Raw genomic sequence first — 16,048 nt, forward strand, 5'->3', positions numbered from 1 at the left:
ACAAACAAACAAACAAACAAACAAAACAAGACCTGCCAGACTTTCCCAAATGTCAGCAGATCAAGAAACAGAGAAGACACACGAGCTAATGACACTTGTTATAAGCATATAAGGACATTCATTTTTTAAACCCTTTGACACTTTGAAGCCACATTTTTTTTACTTCGTTTCCTCATTTACATATACACAATGAAAACTAACGTAAGTTGTTTAAAAACAACGTATCTGTATAAAATTTTGAGTTTTTAAAAAGGAATGATAGGATTAAACAAAGAACTGTGATGTCAATTGTGTGTGAGGGGGTTGGTAACAAACCTTATCAAACTGAATTTTGTTTAATTACTTCTCATTACATCAACCCTTGGCAAATCATAAAGTTTTTCATTCACTAAAACAATCATTACCTTTAAAATTACTTGCACAAAAGAAAATATGACTTAAAACCTTTAGCAGGTTAAAACAATTTAAAGATGAGGTAATCACCAAGTATGTTCAAATAAAATATGAAACAAAATAAAGGTTTTATATACTGAAGACAATATTTTTTTAGGAAACACTTATTTCAGCATATAACCTATATTCTGCCAGTTAGTTTTTCTTCACAATTGCATAGTTCGACCTAAAACTATAATTTTCTCATCATGTCACAAAACAACATACTGAAATCAAGGTATTAAAAAAAAAGCTATAAAATAACCATGAAAATATAATCTTTTAAAAATATATCTATTTAAAATTTGCCTCTTCCAAAGACAGGTTCACAAATACAAATCAAATCACTATTAAAATATAAACAACTACTTCATGTTCAAAAGCTCTTTAGTAAAAATGAACTAGGAGGAAAGAACCTAGATGTCCATCAACAGATGAATGGATCAAGAAGATGTGGTATATATACACAATGGAATACTATGCAGCCATCAAAAGAAATGAAATCTTGCCATTTGCGACAACATGGATGGAACTAGAGCGTATCATGCTTAGCGAAATAAGTCAAGCAGAGAAAGACAACTATCATATGATCTCCCTGATATGAGGAAGTGGTGATGCAACATGGGGCTTAAGTGGGTACGAGAAGAATCAATGAAACAAGATGGGATTGGGAGGGAGACAAACCATAAGTGACTCTTAATCTCACAAAACAAACTGAGGGTTGCTGGGGGGAGGGGGTTTGGGAGAAGGGGGTGGGATTATGGACATTGGGGAGGGTATATGCTTTGGTTAGTGCTGTGAGGTGTGTAAACCTGGTGATTCACAGACCTGTACCCCTGGGGATAAAAATATATGTTTATAAAAAATTAAAAATTAAAAATTAAAAAAAAAAATGAACTAGGAGACCCAAGTTTTGCCAAGATACCAAAGCTATGATAGAAATTACTCTACACCACCTTGGAAGTACTGCAAGTTGACTTACGTCCAAAAATAACAATTCAATCTCCGAATTCCCATTGAGTTGTGCCTAAAAGAAAATACATTTTATAGGTTCTCAAGAACATTCACTTCAAAAGATTAAGATCCCTTATATTCATCAGCATTGTTTTTACTATCCCTAATTCCTGGTATTCATGATAAATGTATGGTTATGAACACATTATGGGCTTCTCTCACTACCACCACAACACTTTTGGCAAATTATTTCAACGAATCATTTTAACTGCTGAAGTCATTTTTCAAATCTATAATTTAGAAAGATAATCTTAAAAGGAGTGTGTATGACAGACTAGGAACTGAATACATGCAGAGATAAAATAATGGGAAATACTTGAATCCAAATCATTGGATCCTGAAGACCACTGACACATCAGCTCAGTCCCTCAACCTTCCACAGGACTTCTCCTTAAATCTTCTTGAGCTGACCTCTGCACTGTCTTCATGGCTCCCACCATTATTATGCCCATAATAGACCATGGTGGGGAAAATTAATTGTACACAGAAAGGGAAGAATAACAGTACTGCATGTAAAGTAAATTTGGAAGTATCCCCTTGGGATTTCAAATTGGGTCGCTGCTATTATGATGTTAGCTGCTTTTAAATCTTTTCACAAAGGAATGGGCCATGGAAAGGAATTCAACATGCCTTAGCCAGTAGTATGATTGATGGGAGAGGCTTTCCAAGTCTGAAGGACTAACTTTACTCCTTTTGCCTTTTTTTAAAAAGTATCATCACAATGAACTTTTGTTTTTCAGACATTTGGCACGTGTTCTGCCATTTCCCTTCACATCTTTCCTAAAAAGGAGTATTTTCTGTATTTACTTGACACTGAAAAGGATGCATGTTCCAGAAAACAAAACTTTTTTTCTTTTAGAGGACTCTTAATGGCCATTTTTATTCCGAGGTTTTGGCCCAATTTTTAAAACTTGGAAAAGTCTGTAAATAAAATTTTAAAGTTTTAGCTCCATTTGTAACCAGATTGTACAATACGTAATAGTACCAAATATAAAATATTTTTTCTCAGAAATCCATGTGTTTTAGTTACTGAGATGTTATGTAAAAACCTGAATAAAAAGATCTATAGGTTACTGTAAATAACTAATATGTATTTAGCTATGTATAAAGTTACCTTACTAATAGAGTATTATGTATAACAAAGAAACTAATAAAGTAACTTTATGCTTGAAAGAGACAATGAACAGATTGTGAATGTGAGTTTAGGACTCTGGTAGACAATTTATTCAATTACCTGGTGGTCATCTAGCATCTGAGAATGGGTAAATTGTTAGATTTTTTTTTTTTTTAAGATTTTATTTATTTATTTGACAGAGAGAGATCACAAGTAGGCAGAGAGGCAGGCAGAGAGAGAGAGAGGAGGAAGCAGGCTCCCTGCTGAGCAGAGAGCCCGATGCGGGACTCAATCCCAGGACTCTGAGATCATGACCTGAGCCGAAGGCAGCGGCTTAACCCACTGAGCCACCCAGGCACCCAAATTGTTAGATTTTATCCCTCTGCCCATTAGTTGTCAAATGGCTATCTTAACCACTCTGCACTGTACCCTGATGACTGAACACTAACACACTCAACAGTTCTTTCTCTATCCTCTCTACTTTCTTCCTTGAAAGTACAAATATTAAAGCATTAGACAATAAAACATCATAAGCTCCTTTGAAGTCTAGGTCTAGATTTTGTATACCTTCACCGTCCCCACTTCCTCTAGTACATAGCATGGTACTCTGAACCAACAAATATTGTTTTTAAAGATTGACTGATTGATTTACCAGAGAGAGAGAGCACAAGCAGGCAAAATGGCAGGCACAGGCAGAGGCAGAGGGTGAAGCAGGCTCCCTGGTGAGCAAGGAGCCTGATGCAGGTTTTAATCCCAGGACCCTGGGATCATGACCTGAGCCGGAGGCAGTGGCTTAACTGACTAAGCCACCCAGGCATCTCTGAACCAACAAATATTTTTTGTTAGGCAGATGAAACCAGGAAGTCAGTGCCCCCAGGTAATGTAAATAACCCCGAAAAACAGAGAAAGTCTATTTGTATGTATTGCTGACCATATACATACATATAGCCTGGTGACACCAGAGGGGGGCTCTACCAGAGATTAATTATTTAGATTCTTTATTAGTGAAAAAATGTGCTAGCTAGTTAATTTACCAGTACTGATGTGGAATCAGTGAAAAGCTGAGTCTCCCTAAGGAGAGTATATTAGCCCAAATAACCATGGTAGCCACCAAGGAGGGTAATAGGAGGTGAAGAGCCATAATTTGGGGAAGGGGATACAGTAAGATCCTTTGTGTTCTGAGGATTCCCTTTGAGTTGACCTCTGAGTAGCAAGCACAGCGATGGTGATGAAACCAGGCCTGCCCCCGTGTTCCTGGAGCCACCCAGCATCCTTAGAAACTAACCTAAAGAGCGCCAATGTGGATCACTAAGGAGCAGTCTGTACCTACAGGACTGGGGTCAGCACTTCTGAAGAAGCACTGCAACCTGTGCTGTCATCTGTCAGATTCTGCCAGTAGAGTCTCGACAACTTAAGGTAGTGAGCAACAGTGGAAACCCTAGCATGACCAGGCTCCATTCCCGCTGTGTGCACTACAGGAAGAAGGCTGATCTGTTCCTCCCTGCTTCCACATAAGACCAATGAGCACAGAGATTTCAGAACAACTTAGATGACTACAGGACAGGTCTAAGAAGAGATACTAAATTTCATTTCAATAAAGCAATGAGAGGCTCAACTGGAAGAAAAACACATTTTAAGAAAAAAAAATAATAAACTTGACTGTCCTTGAAGACTGAGTTTCTGGAACAATTCATACTATTTATATGTAGCTTGTATTTCTGTGTTTGGGTATTTTATTTCTGCAGACATGTGTGCTTTTGTGTGCTTTCATGGTTTTTTAAAATTGTTTTATTGTTAAAACACAACATAGACTGCTTTAATGTTTTTAATTTGGACTAAAAATCTTTCCCTTTGTGGGATGCAAAACAACTTCTCAAGGATAAAAAAATTTTTTTAAATAGGCTGATTTATATGCCAGATGTAAGCAACCTCTTTTCTGACTCCTGGTTACATTTTGTTGTTTGTTTGTTACCACAGCCTTCTCTCGTGGGAGTTTACAGCAAAGCACAAAAGCATCAGGCTTCTGTTGACTATCAAGAGTGAGCGGATGCTTCTAATATCCATTGGCCCTTGTGATCTTTACCAGAGGGTGAATCACAAAATGTTTGGCAAGCAAGCTCTGCACTGGTGGAAATCTTTCCTTAATATTCCTTTATTTGCAAGTGCATGGTATTTGTCTTCCTAATAAATCACATAATTTTACTTATCAAGTTAGAAAAAGCCTTCAGAATAAAATGAGTTTAAATTTGATCTATAACAAATACTGTTCCACGTAGAAGACAATATACAAATGTTTAAGGGGTACATAATTCATATATATGAAAGCATACAGGTTAGCGATCAGATGAGAAACCGAAGAGCATGTAATAGACTCCCACTTCCAGACATGACAGGGTCACTGACACCAGACTTGCTCCCCACCAAAATACAATAAAACTACTCAAAAATAGATGAGGCAACTGTGTTCAAGCAACAGACAGGAAACACAGGACTTTGATTCTTGAAGAGGTGAGCCCCGTGTTGGGACATGGCTTTCTACCAAGGGGGGCACTCTGGGCCATGGCACAGGGAAGTGGAACCCAAGCAGAGCTCAGCAGTCTCACAAAGCAGAAGAGCCAGAGATTCGACCCAGAGAGCTGAAACAGCTGGAAAATGTAGGACAGGGTACCAAAGGGGAGAAAACTGTGAGGTGAAAAGGTGCTTAATAAATGGCGTGCTGGAGAGAGCAAAAGAAGTCACTGAGCAGAAGACGGAGCAGCAGATATATCATGCAACCTTCAGATCAAGAGAAAAAAATTTTTTTTAGAAGAACAAAGCCTCAGTGACCTGTGAAACAATATCAAACGATTTAATGTGTGTGTCTAGAGCTCCCAAAAAGAGAGGAAACAGGGCAGAAAAATATCTGAAGAAATAATGACAGAAAACTTCCCAATTTGGGAATCAAGAAAACCCCAACCAGGATATTTTTAAAGTCCTACATCGTGGCACATCCTAAACAAACTGCTAACAAAAGATGAAGAGAAAAATTTTAACATAGCCATAGAAAAAGGTATTTACAAGGTAACAATGATACAAATCGCAACTGATTTCTCATCAGAAACAATGGGGTCAGAAGATAACAGCAGGTCACCTTCATGAAGTGCCAGAGAGATATCCTGTCAATTGAAAATTCTATATCCAGAGAAAATATTCTTCAAAAATAAAGACAGCTTTGCACAAAGAAAACTGAGATAGTTCATTGCTAGAGGACCTGCACTACAAGAAGTACTAAAGGAAGTACGTCGGGCTGAAAAGAATGATACCAGATAGAAAATACATCCCCAGGAAAGAATAAAGAGCATGGGTAATAGTGAATTAAAAACAAAACAAAACAAAAAAATCTTTTTTGTTATCTTGACTTCCTTTAAAAACAACTGACTGTTGCAAAATAGACATATACTGTAGGGCTCATAACATATAGAAATAGCATGATATAAGAACTCAAGGAGGGTAAATGGAAGTATACTACTGGGAAAAGTCTTACAATTTATATTAAGCGGTACAACATCCTAGGTAAATTATAATCAGTTAAGGTTGTGTGTGTGTGTGTGTATATCCACAAAAAGCCCTATACAAGAATCTTTAGAATTGGCTGTATTCATCATAGTCCAAAGTTAGAAGAAACCCATATGTCCATCAAAAGGGAAATAAATACATGAACCATATATTCAAACACTTAAATACTACCCTGCAAATTACTGAAGAATGGACTACCAATACATGCAAGAGCATGGACACATCTTGACTAGAAGGCTCCACTTATATTGTGCTTACCAGCAGATCCCATTAGGCTGTGGTCACAGAAATCAGAAGAGTGTTCACCGACGGCAAACAGACTAGAAGAGACATGAGAGTACTTTCTGGGATAATGGAAATGTTCTATATCTTGACAAAGATGCTGCTTATATGAGTATATATGTCTGCCAAAACTCAGAATTGTACATTTGTGCGTTTCACTGTATGTAAATTTTACCTCAATTAAAAAAAACTGTAAGAGAAGACAAAAATATGAAGAACAAAGATTAAAAATATAAGAGGGTCTTCAAGGATAACTGTCAAGTTCCGTATATGGGGGTTCATCATTCTATTCCGTTACTTTTGTATTTCAAATTTTGCATAATAAAAAGTTTTTTAAAAGCAAAGGCAATAATGATGTATTAATACATTTATATTAATGTATTGTACAATGTATTATTATTATTATTATTTTAATATTTATTTATTTATTTGACAGACAGAGATCACAAGTAGGCAGAAAGGCAGGCAGAGAGAGGAGGAAGCAGGCTCCCTGCGAAGCGGAGAGCCCGATGTGGGGCTCAATCCCAGGATCCTGGGATCATGACCTGAGCCGAAGGCAGAGGCTTTAATCCACTGAGCCACCCAGGCGCCCCTGTACAATGTATTATTAATAAACAATAATGTCTTGTATATTTAAAATTTGCTGAGAGTAGATCTCAAGTATTCTCACCACACACACACATACACAGTAACTGCAGAAGGTGATGGGCACGTTACTTAGTTGGATTGTGGTAATCATTTCACACTGTATACATATATCAAAAAAAACATGCTGCATACCTTAAAAATATGATTTTTATGTGTGAAAAATAAAGATCAAAAATAAAAATTTTAAATATCACAGTAAAAAAAAATAAGCTAAAATATTCATTTAACCTTTTCCTTATGGTATTTGGATACAAACCTACAAAATTCATTGCCAAATAAAATACAAAGTTATTAAAATAATAATTTTTTTAAAAAGGGAGCCTGCTCAGAAAAACAGTGCTTCAAGATTCCAAAGTTCTTATACCATAAACCATGACTTCAATAATTTTATCTGGGAAGATTTTTTTTTTTAAAGATTTTATTTATTTTATTTGAAAGACAGAGATTACAAGCAGTCAGAGAGGCAGGCAGAGAGAGAGAAGAGGAAGCAGGCTCCCTGCTGAGCAGAGAGCCTGATTCGGGGCTCGATCCCAGGACCCTGGGATCATGACCTGAGCCAAAGGCAGAGGCTTTAACCCACTGAGCCAGCCAGGCGCCCCATGGGAAGATTTTTTGAGCGATGATTATTTATTCATCTTGGAACCAAGTTAAATCCATATTCTTAAGTTAGCCTTACCTTTCAGGCCAGGTTAGGGACTAAATCAGGAAGCCATTTAAAGCAGGTGTATCAAGAACCTTTCTTCGCTCCATAGTGTGTGTCTGCCAGAGTTCATCGGAGCCCCATGCATAGATGACTCAGAACTACTGCTTGGGTGTTCTCTGGTCAGTGCTTCGCTGCCCGTATCCATATCCCCGGGGCAGAGGCTTTTCCTACAGAAGGCTGCTGCTCCGCCGCGTGTGTATAGGGACAACAAGCACCCCCCTCATCTAAGCAACCCTGAACGAATACTTTTTGGGAGTTGATGTTTAAATGCTTAGGCCTCTCAACACCTGAGCAGGATGATTCCTTGGGTTTTACACAAGATTAAGCTCTCAGTGCCCACTGTGGTAGCTGGTGGAGGAGTTCAGAGCATGCTACCCCAAAGTATGCCAGTCTGGCCTATTCATTATTTTGAGTTAAAGGAGCTGAAAACTGGCAGATGCAAGAAGGCATTTTGACCTTCCCTTTTCTTTCTAAAAACACAAAATCAAACTTCCATGGAAAAGGGGTCCTCCCTGCACCGGAGGAAGGAAGGCATTCTCATCACCAGAGACGGAGAGCAGAGGCTAAGGGAGATCTTAATAAACCAACCTTGTTAAACTCACCCTTATGTTCCTAGTCACTGCTTCTAATTAGCTGTCCTAACCCAAACCCCACTGTCTTATCACATTTTCACAACTATTACTCTGTCCAACCTAGTGTGTAAGTGTTTGCTTTATCTGCTTCTTTGGGTCTTCATTTTTCAGATGAAGGTTTCTTTGCACAGGAAAAAATTACTAAATAAAAGCTGTATACTTTTCTCCTGTTGCTCTGTCTTATGTGAGTTAATCTTTGGGCCCACCTGGAGACTCTAAGAGTGCAGAGGAAAAATTGTACCTCCCCTACACTTGCTTAGTCACATACTCTAAGCTGTCTCCACGTTCCTCTATCCTGTCACCACTTAACACCAGTGTTCTCTGTTCCTCCCAAAGAACTATCTGTGCTTGGTGAGATGGGGAAAAAGGGGTTGGGGGGTGGAGACAACATCAAAGAAAAAGGATACAAAGAATGTTTAGAGCTATCTTAAGCACAAAGTCTATGGGTCTTAAGGACACAACCAGTGATTGGGTTAATAAAGAAAACTTAGAAAGTCTCTGCCTCCACCTTCTCTCTGTACATCTGCTTCGTCTTTCTTTTTCTGTTTCCCAGTCTTCGTGGCTACTCCCCAGTACCTTGCAAGATTATATACAGCATTGTGCAATAGCCCAGAGAGAAAAAGACACTGATCTTCTTTTTCTCACGTCCCCTGATGTCTCTTACTCTCTTTACTTCTCCCTCACCAGCCTCTTCCAGAACTCCCAGGGTAACAACTGTTCTGTTTGTGTCAGGTACCTACACCAGCACCAACCAACTGTAGAGATAAAGCCATGTCACAAGGTAGGAAAATAGTAGTACATTCAATCTAACAGAATGGGGGAAGGGACATTCCAGAAAATGGGTCCCAGTCCACATGACTGCCACCAAAAAGGTACTGGCAGACAACTCAACAGAATCAACCATGAGTCATGGATGTGTTCGAGAAACTGCTGAAAACACTGCACCTTCTTCACAGCAACACAGACATACTCATAATTATCAAATTGTGTGCAAATTTCAGGGCATTCATGAAACCCTTATAGTTCATTCTTCTTAAGTCTAGTCTTAAAACTATATATGCACCGGACTTTTTAAATGTTTCAGGTTTTTCAAATATTGGTAGAAAATTTTTCAAATTTTAAATATTGAAAATGAAATTATATTCAAAGGTTTTTCAACCACAACAAATGCATGTAATGAAGTGTCAACTCTTTCTAGGGAGTATAAGTAGAAGTATATGTAGAGTATATGTAGAAGTCTATACATAACATCCTTGACTAGGCTGAAGGGACTAACAATCAAGTATCAACTGGTGTCTACTGTCACCAAATAAAGAAACACTGGAGTCCCTCACTTTTTTTTTTCCTTACTACACTAAAACTACTTTCCCATTATATATGCCCAACATGATAAGACACTTCGGGGATATGTGCCTAGCCCCTCAACGATTCAAATCATAACATATGAAATTACCTCATAAAGAGAGAAATAAAGTGAATCAAATAATTAGTAAGGTCTAGTCCATTGCTACTGATAATGGCCTAAAAAGAAAAAAATCTACACATGGCTCAAGTCAACAGTTTCTATTCAAAATACAGCTATAACTATATATAATTTTACTCAAAACAGCCAAAAGCAAACATATACAACAGACGAAAGCTATGGAAATAAAACCAGCAGTAAATCCTTAAAATCTACTATGCAACAGGTGTGATATAAATTAAAAATTAGATGCAAGCAGTCAGAAAACCTATACCCTTCACTGGTCATTAGGAAGCAGTCAATGATATTAGTAGCACATCCTTAACCTCTAAAAGTATATAATGGAAGGAAATGACCACATTCTACCACAAAATGCTCTTATATTACAGGAAAAAACAGAATAATAGAAAACAAAGAACAATGGCTTAACAGAATTCTATTTCTCATTTGCTCTTTGAATATATAAAAGGGGCTTCTGAATACAGTATTATAGCCATGTATCTTGATTTTACAATAGATCTTGTGGAAGTTTCATATATAAGAATTTGAAAACTCATAGTATTATCTTTACTGATACATTTCCTAGGCAATCTCCAAAAAAGAATCTAATTTCCTGAGTATCTGAATATATAAACTTGATGAAAGCTAGAATGATAAAACACCGCTGAGCCTGATTACAAACAATAAACTCTAAAAGATCAGATTCCTACACTATATTGAAATTTTTTGTATTAACTATTAACTATTAATTTTTGTATTAACTATCATTGGAAAGAATTTTTCAAGCAGAGTCAACCACTGTACTATTTTTATAAACAATATTGAATCTACATTATTAAGGCCAGTACATAAAATCTAAAAATTAATGAGTTACTGTGTTTCATTTAGAAATGTTTGTACTTGAAAGACGTCAAAGAAAGTATTTTTTATAATCACAAAGAAATATTATAGACTTTTTCATTCATGGATTAAGCATGAGTAGCTTTTATCATTCTCATGTGACCCTGAAGTTTCACAACAGGTACTAATTTGTAATTCTGGTTGAGTCACACATTTCACCTGGATACACTAAGAGACTGGTTGATGTTCCTGATTACTAAGTAGAAATAATCTTTGACAATGTGACATCTGCATTTTTCTCTGCTCATTCTTGAATGCAAGGTAACTTTCATAAAATATTTAAGACATAAGATTTTTTATTCTTTTTAACATATTTCACCTTTTTTTTTTTTAATATGGGAAGTGACATATGACAGAATTTGCATATGTGTGGATTCACAAAGGAAGGCCCCTTTATGTCCCTCCTAAGAAAGTCAAGCGGTTTAATGGTAGCTCAGGAGAATGCAGAATTTCAGTATTATACATATGTACATCACCTTCTAGGAGGATATTCAGTAGGCAGAACTGACAATTAGTTCTGGGACTCAAACTGAAATTCTGCTATGAAATTCTAGTAAGATTTATTAAGTCAAAGTTAATATACATAAGTTACCTCACTAGAAAATGACAGAAAGCACTGTATTTCCTTTTTGGGTACTAAAATGATTACCTCATGCAAAGTTCAACTAAATTCTCTCAGATAAAATATTCAGAACTGAATTACTTCTTTGTACAAATATTTCATGAGAGGAGTGACTTGAAGGGGAACTGAACGCAATGCATAATTGTAGTAAGTGTAGCTAAAAACATAAATGCCACCTTCTTATGTCCATATCAGGTAAAAGACCCTTAGACACATTTCACCACATTCCTTAGTTTCATCTTCAAACAAATATCCCAAATCACAAGTATACCCAAAGTTCACTGCCTAGACACACAGCAAGAAACAGAAATAAAAATAGATTTGTAAGTAGATAAGAAACTATTGTGTGCTACAGACTGTAATTACCTGGAGGTAGGAATTGCAGTTGGTTATTAGCTAATCGAAGATGACGTAAAGCTCTCAGACGACCAATTTCTGGGCAAACAATTTCTAAGGCATTGTCACTAAGATCCAAACACTGGAGTTTTACGAGGGATCCAATGGCTTCAAAGAAAAAAGAAAGGTTAAGGCAAGATTAATTTGACCCAAGTGTTATGACAAATCTTAAATGCAAGTATCACTAATTAAAATATCTTAATATCCCTGCTGCTGTTGTACAAATAGTAAAAACACAGGTCAAAGTATATTTTATAGGAGTGATAAGACTTCAACCTTGATATAAAATATGATAAGTTAAAAAGCACAAATAAAAATGTTACAGTGTAAAGCATTGCTTGAATAAATAAATAATGAAACAATATATAAGGTCTTTTTGTCTAACCAAAATTCTTAGCTGGATTTATTAAATTTAAAACTTAAAAGGATGCCTGGGTGGCTCAGTCAGTTGAGTGACCAACTTTTGATTTTGGCTCAGGTCAGGATCTCAGGGTTGTGGGACCGAGCCCTGTGTTGGGCTGCATACTTGGCAGGCAGTCAGCTTGAGAGTCTCTCTGTCCTTCTCCCTCTGCCCCTCCCCTGCACACATGCTTTCTCTAAAGTAAAATAAATAAATACATCTTTATTTTATCTTCATGTTTTTATTTTTATTATGTTATATTAGACACCAGACAGTAAGTACAACATTAGTTTTTGATGTAGTATTTCATGATTCATTATTTATGTATAACACCCAGTACTCCATGCAATCTGTGCCCTCCTTAATACCCATCACCAGGTTAAGTCTTTTAAAGAAATTAGAATTTTAGGGTGCTTGGCTCACTCAGTCTATAGAGCATGTGACTCTTGATCTCGGGATTATGAGTTTGAGCCCATACTGGGTGTACAAAATACTTAAAAATAATGAAAATAAATTAAAAAATAAAAATCTTTGAAATTTATCATTTTATTATTTACCTAACAATTTATCCAATAATAATTTACCTGTTATAACCATTTGACTTATTATTTATTTAATCAAAATTATTAACTGAACTTACTAATCTTTGAAACTAATAAAGATACTTTAAAAGTAAAATTCCCTAATATTCCAATCAAAATTTGTTCTACTATTATAAAGGAAAGCATAAACGATGGTTCCTCCTAACTAAAAACTGGAAGTGGACTTACCTTCTGGAACCACAACTATGTTATTTGAGTGAAGGTACCTGGGGTGAAAGAAAAAAAAAAAAAAACAGTTGTTATCATCCAGTACTTTTGCAAGATAAGCAATCTGTAAAATGCTCACTTAGAAATTTATGAAATAAAAAGGGATGAAAGCTTTCTATCATATTGTACTCTAAGTGCATGACACAAAACCTATGGTCATCACAGATAACTAATACCTCAAGAATGATATTTTATGCTGGAATTGCAAATATTAAACCTATTTACTGATTTGTTATTTTAAAATAAAAGCATGCATAACATATATTTTGAGGTATTTTTTAAACTCAAAAAACAAACTACCACTTTTTCTAGTTCATTTTAAAGTGTTCAGATTTTCAGAAAAACACGAATTGCGTCAAGAAAATCAACACTTATTACGTAAATAAAAATGCAACTTTCAATTTCTAAAGGACAACTTTACAAAATAAATCAAAACTATTTCCAGCTAATATACTGACTGAGAACCAAGAATGGAGAGATTAAATACTGACCATTTACAGTATCTATAAAAATACTCAACTGTCAAGCTACATAATTTATTTCACAGCAAAAGGAATCTCATAAACAAGAATCAAATTCTTTTCTTAAAAAAAAAAAAAGCTACCCCTCCTGACAAGTCCAGACAAGTCTAGTAAATAACTTTTCTCATGGAAGTATCTTTAGCACACTCTGGTGGAGACTTTATGCAAATAGCAGCAACCGACTATTCAGAGCAGAAGTGACAACTGCAGATCACATAATAATTTTAAAATAAATTCGTATCACAGATTTTCAGACATGAGACCTAGATTTTTTTATATTTTCAAATCTACCATTGTATTTGTTATATGTCATAAAAATGTCTATATGTCATAAATCAGTCTTCATAAAATATTTTTAAAAGAATTTTGAATTTTTTCTACATTTTTAAGTCTAACATCAAATGTTAAAATGTCACTAACACAAAATAAGAAAGATACAAAAGTAATACATTCACAATTATTTAATGCTGCATTAAATAGATTTTGTGTTGGTATTAAACCTGCTGGTCCTAACACAATTTAAACAATTATTCCATTCCATCATATATTTTATTCCTTGTTTTGTGTACGTAAAATGATCTCACATTTTAAAATCAATATTCTTTAAGCATTAGTTTTAGGAAGGAATACCTAACTGCTTTATGAGATGACCCTAAAATTTCTTTGGTGCCAAAAGACCATATGTAAATAAATGGGCAAGCACACATGCATACGTACACACCCACTTGCATTTGTCTCGCAAAAGTCAGGGTTCCTGGACACCAAAATAAAGAGACAACTCATTGTTCAGTTACCCACAAAATACTTGCCTAAACTCAAGTTCTACATATGAAAAACGACCTTAAAATGAATGCCCAACACCAAGGTGGACTCTAAGAAACTGGGTTTGTCTGGGTGGACAATGACAGGCAACTTTTGAGAGAAGGAACACCAGGAGAGGTCTAGTTTGGGTGGTAAGGCAAGAAGGAAGGTTTTTGATGTGCAAATTAATTTTTAAAACTTCAATAATAACAAATTATTACATGTGAAAATAAAAATGCCCAAATCAAAACATGAACTAAAAGTGTTCGCTGTTATGAATGAAACTTAAAAATGTATTTTAACACATTAAATTTACCTACATTAAAATGAAGATGCAGTCTACAGAAAGAATAGAATGTTCCCAACCCTAACTACAAAACATAGGTGTGTGGGACCACCCCTACCACGTGAAACACCATCTCAACTCAGGTTATCCTGATGTGCAAGTGATAATCATCACTGGTGGGATGGGTCCGAGAACAGGCTGTGAAGCTGGAAAGAGTGCACCTCAGTAGCCATGTGCCCAAGGGAGAATTACTCAACTTCTCCCTTTCATAATCTATAGAAGGAGAGAATAATAATACCAATAACATCAGGATATTGTTAAGAATTAAATGAATCAATAAATGTAAAGCTCTTAGAACAATCAGAGTACCATGAATGCCACTGTTATGGTTATTATAGTTGTGAGTCATCTATAATCAACGGTTTAGCAATTTTAAGTCACTTCTCTTTACTCATTTTTTGTAATTTCAAAGTAGTTGAAATGTTGGTGTTTCTAGGTGTAACTAGTTTTCATCATAATCTCCTATAGCGCAAGGAGTTTTCATTCACTGCTGGCAGGAATGCAAACAATACGGCCACGCTGGAAAGTACTTTGGAAGTTTTTAAAGAAAATTAGATATACAGGGGTGCCTGGGTGGATCTGTGGGTTAAAGCCTCTGCCTTCGGCTCAGGTCATGATGCCAGGGTCTTGGGATCGAGCCCCGCATCGGGCTCTCTGCTCAGCAGGGAGCCTGCTTCCTCCTCTCTCTCTGCCTGCCTCTCTGCCTACTTGTGATCTCTGTCTGTCAAAAAATAAATAAAATATTTTAAAAAATTAGACATACACATTTACTTAATTGTGATATGCCAATATCAGTTTCTTACTTTTGACAAATGTATCATGAAATTTTAAGATGTTAACAACAGGAGAAACTGGGTGAGAGGGGTACTAGAACTCTGTACTCTCTTTACAACTTTTCTGTAAATATAAAATTGTTCCAAAATAAAGTTGACCTTTTTTTTAAATTAAAAGAACAGGGCTTTTATTTCTAGCCTTGATGGAATAATAGGGACCAGATTTACCTGACCGCTATAAGCAACAGGAAAATTGGATAGAACATATGAAACAATCATTTATAGATAGAAAAAATAGACAATTAGGATTATGTTACCTGAGAGAGAAGAAACAACGCAAGCCATATGTGTCCCTAGATTTCTACCTGGAAGGAAACTGTGAACTGTGGAACATGAATGGGATCCCAAACAAAATATATTTAAGTCTGAGTTATGAAGACACAAGTCAGAATTTAGGGAAACTGAGGCAGCTGGAAGTTGTGGGGTAGTGGGGTGGAGTTCTGGAGGAGAGGATGCTACATGGAAAAGAAAAGAAAAGAAAAAAACCTTTAAAAATTTAAGTAAGGACCCTTTAACTCATTGCTGAATTCTAAAATGCAGCCTAGGCAAAAAGTGACAGAAAACCTATCAGCTGAGTG

General features: G+C 36.0%; 1 protein-coding gene across 7 annotated transcripts in view; it reads right to left on the minus strand.

Annotated features, from left to right (window-relative positions):
- LRRC28 (leucine rich repeat containing 28) overlaps positions 1–16,048 on the minus strand; it is a 158,462-nt gene that overhangs the window by 112,387 nt on the left and 30,027 nt on the right. For all 7 annotated transcript variants that reach the window (XR_014313231.1, XM_082736497.1, XM_082736496.1 and 4 more), the window contains 2 exons: positions 12,931–12,968; positions 11,731–11,868 (listed from right to left, as the gene is read on the minus strand). Coding sequence is in view for 3 of the 7 variants with exons in the window: in XM_082736496.1 (XP_082592622.1) it covers positions 11,731–11,868; positions 12,931–12,968 (176 nt within the window). In the remaining 4 variants the exon portion in view is untranslated. The remainder of the gene's footprint in view (positions 1–11,730; positions 11,869–12,930; positions 12,969–16,048) is intronic.

Source organism: Mustela nivalis, assembly GCF_964662115.1.
Source record: "Mustela nivalis genome assembly, chromosome: 6".
NCBI lineage: Eukaryota > Metazoa > Chordata > Mammalia > Carnivora > Mustelidae > Mustela > Mustela nivalis.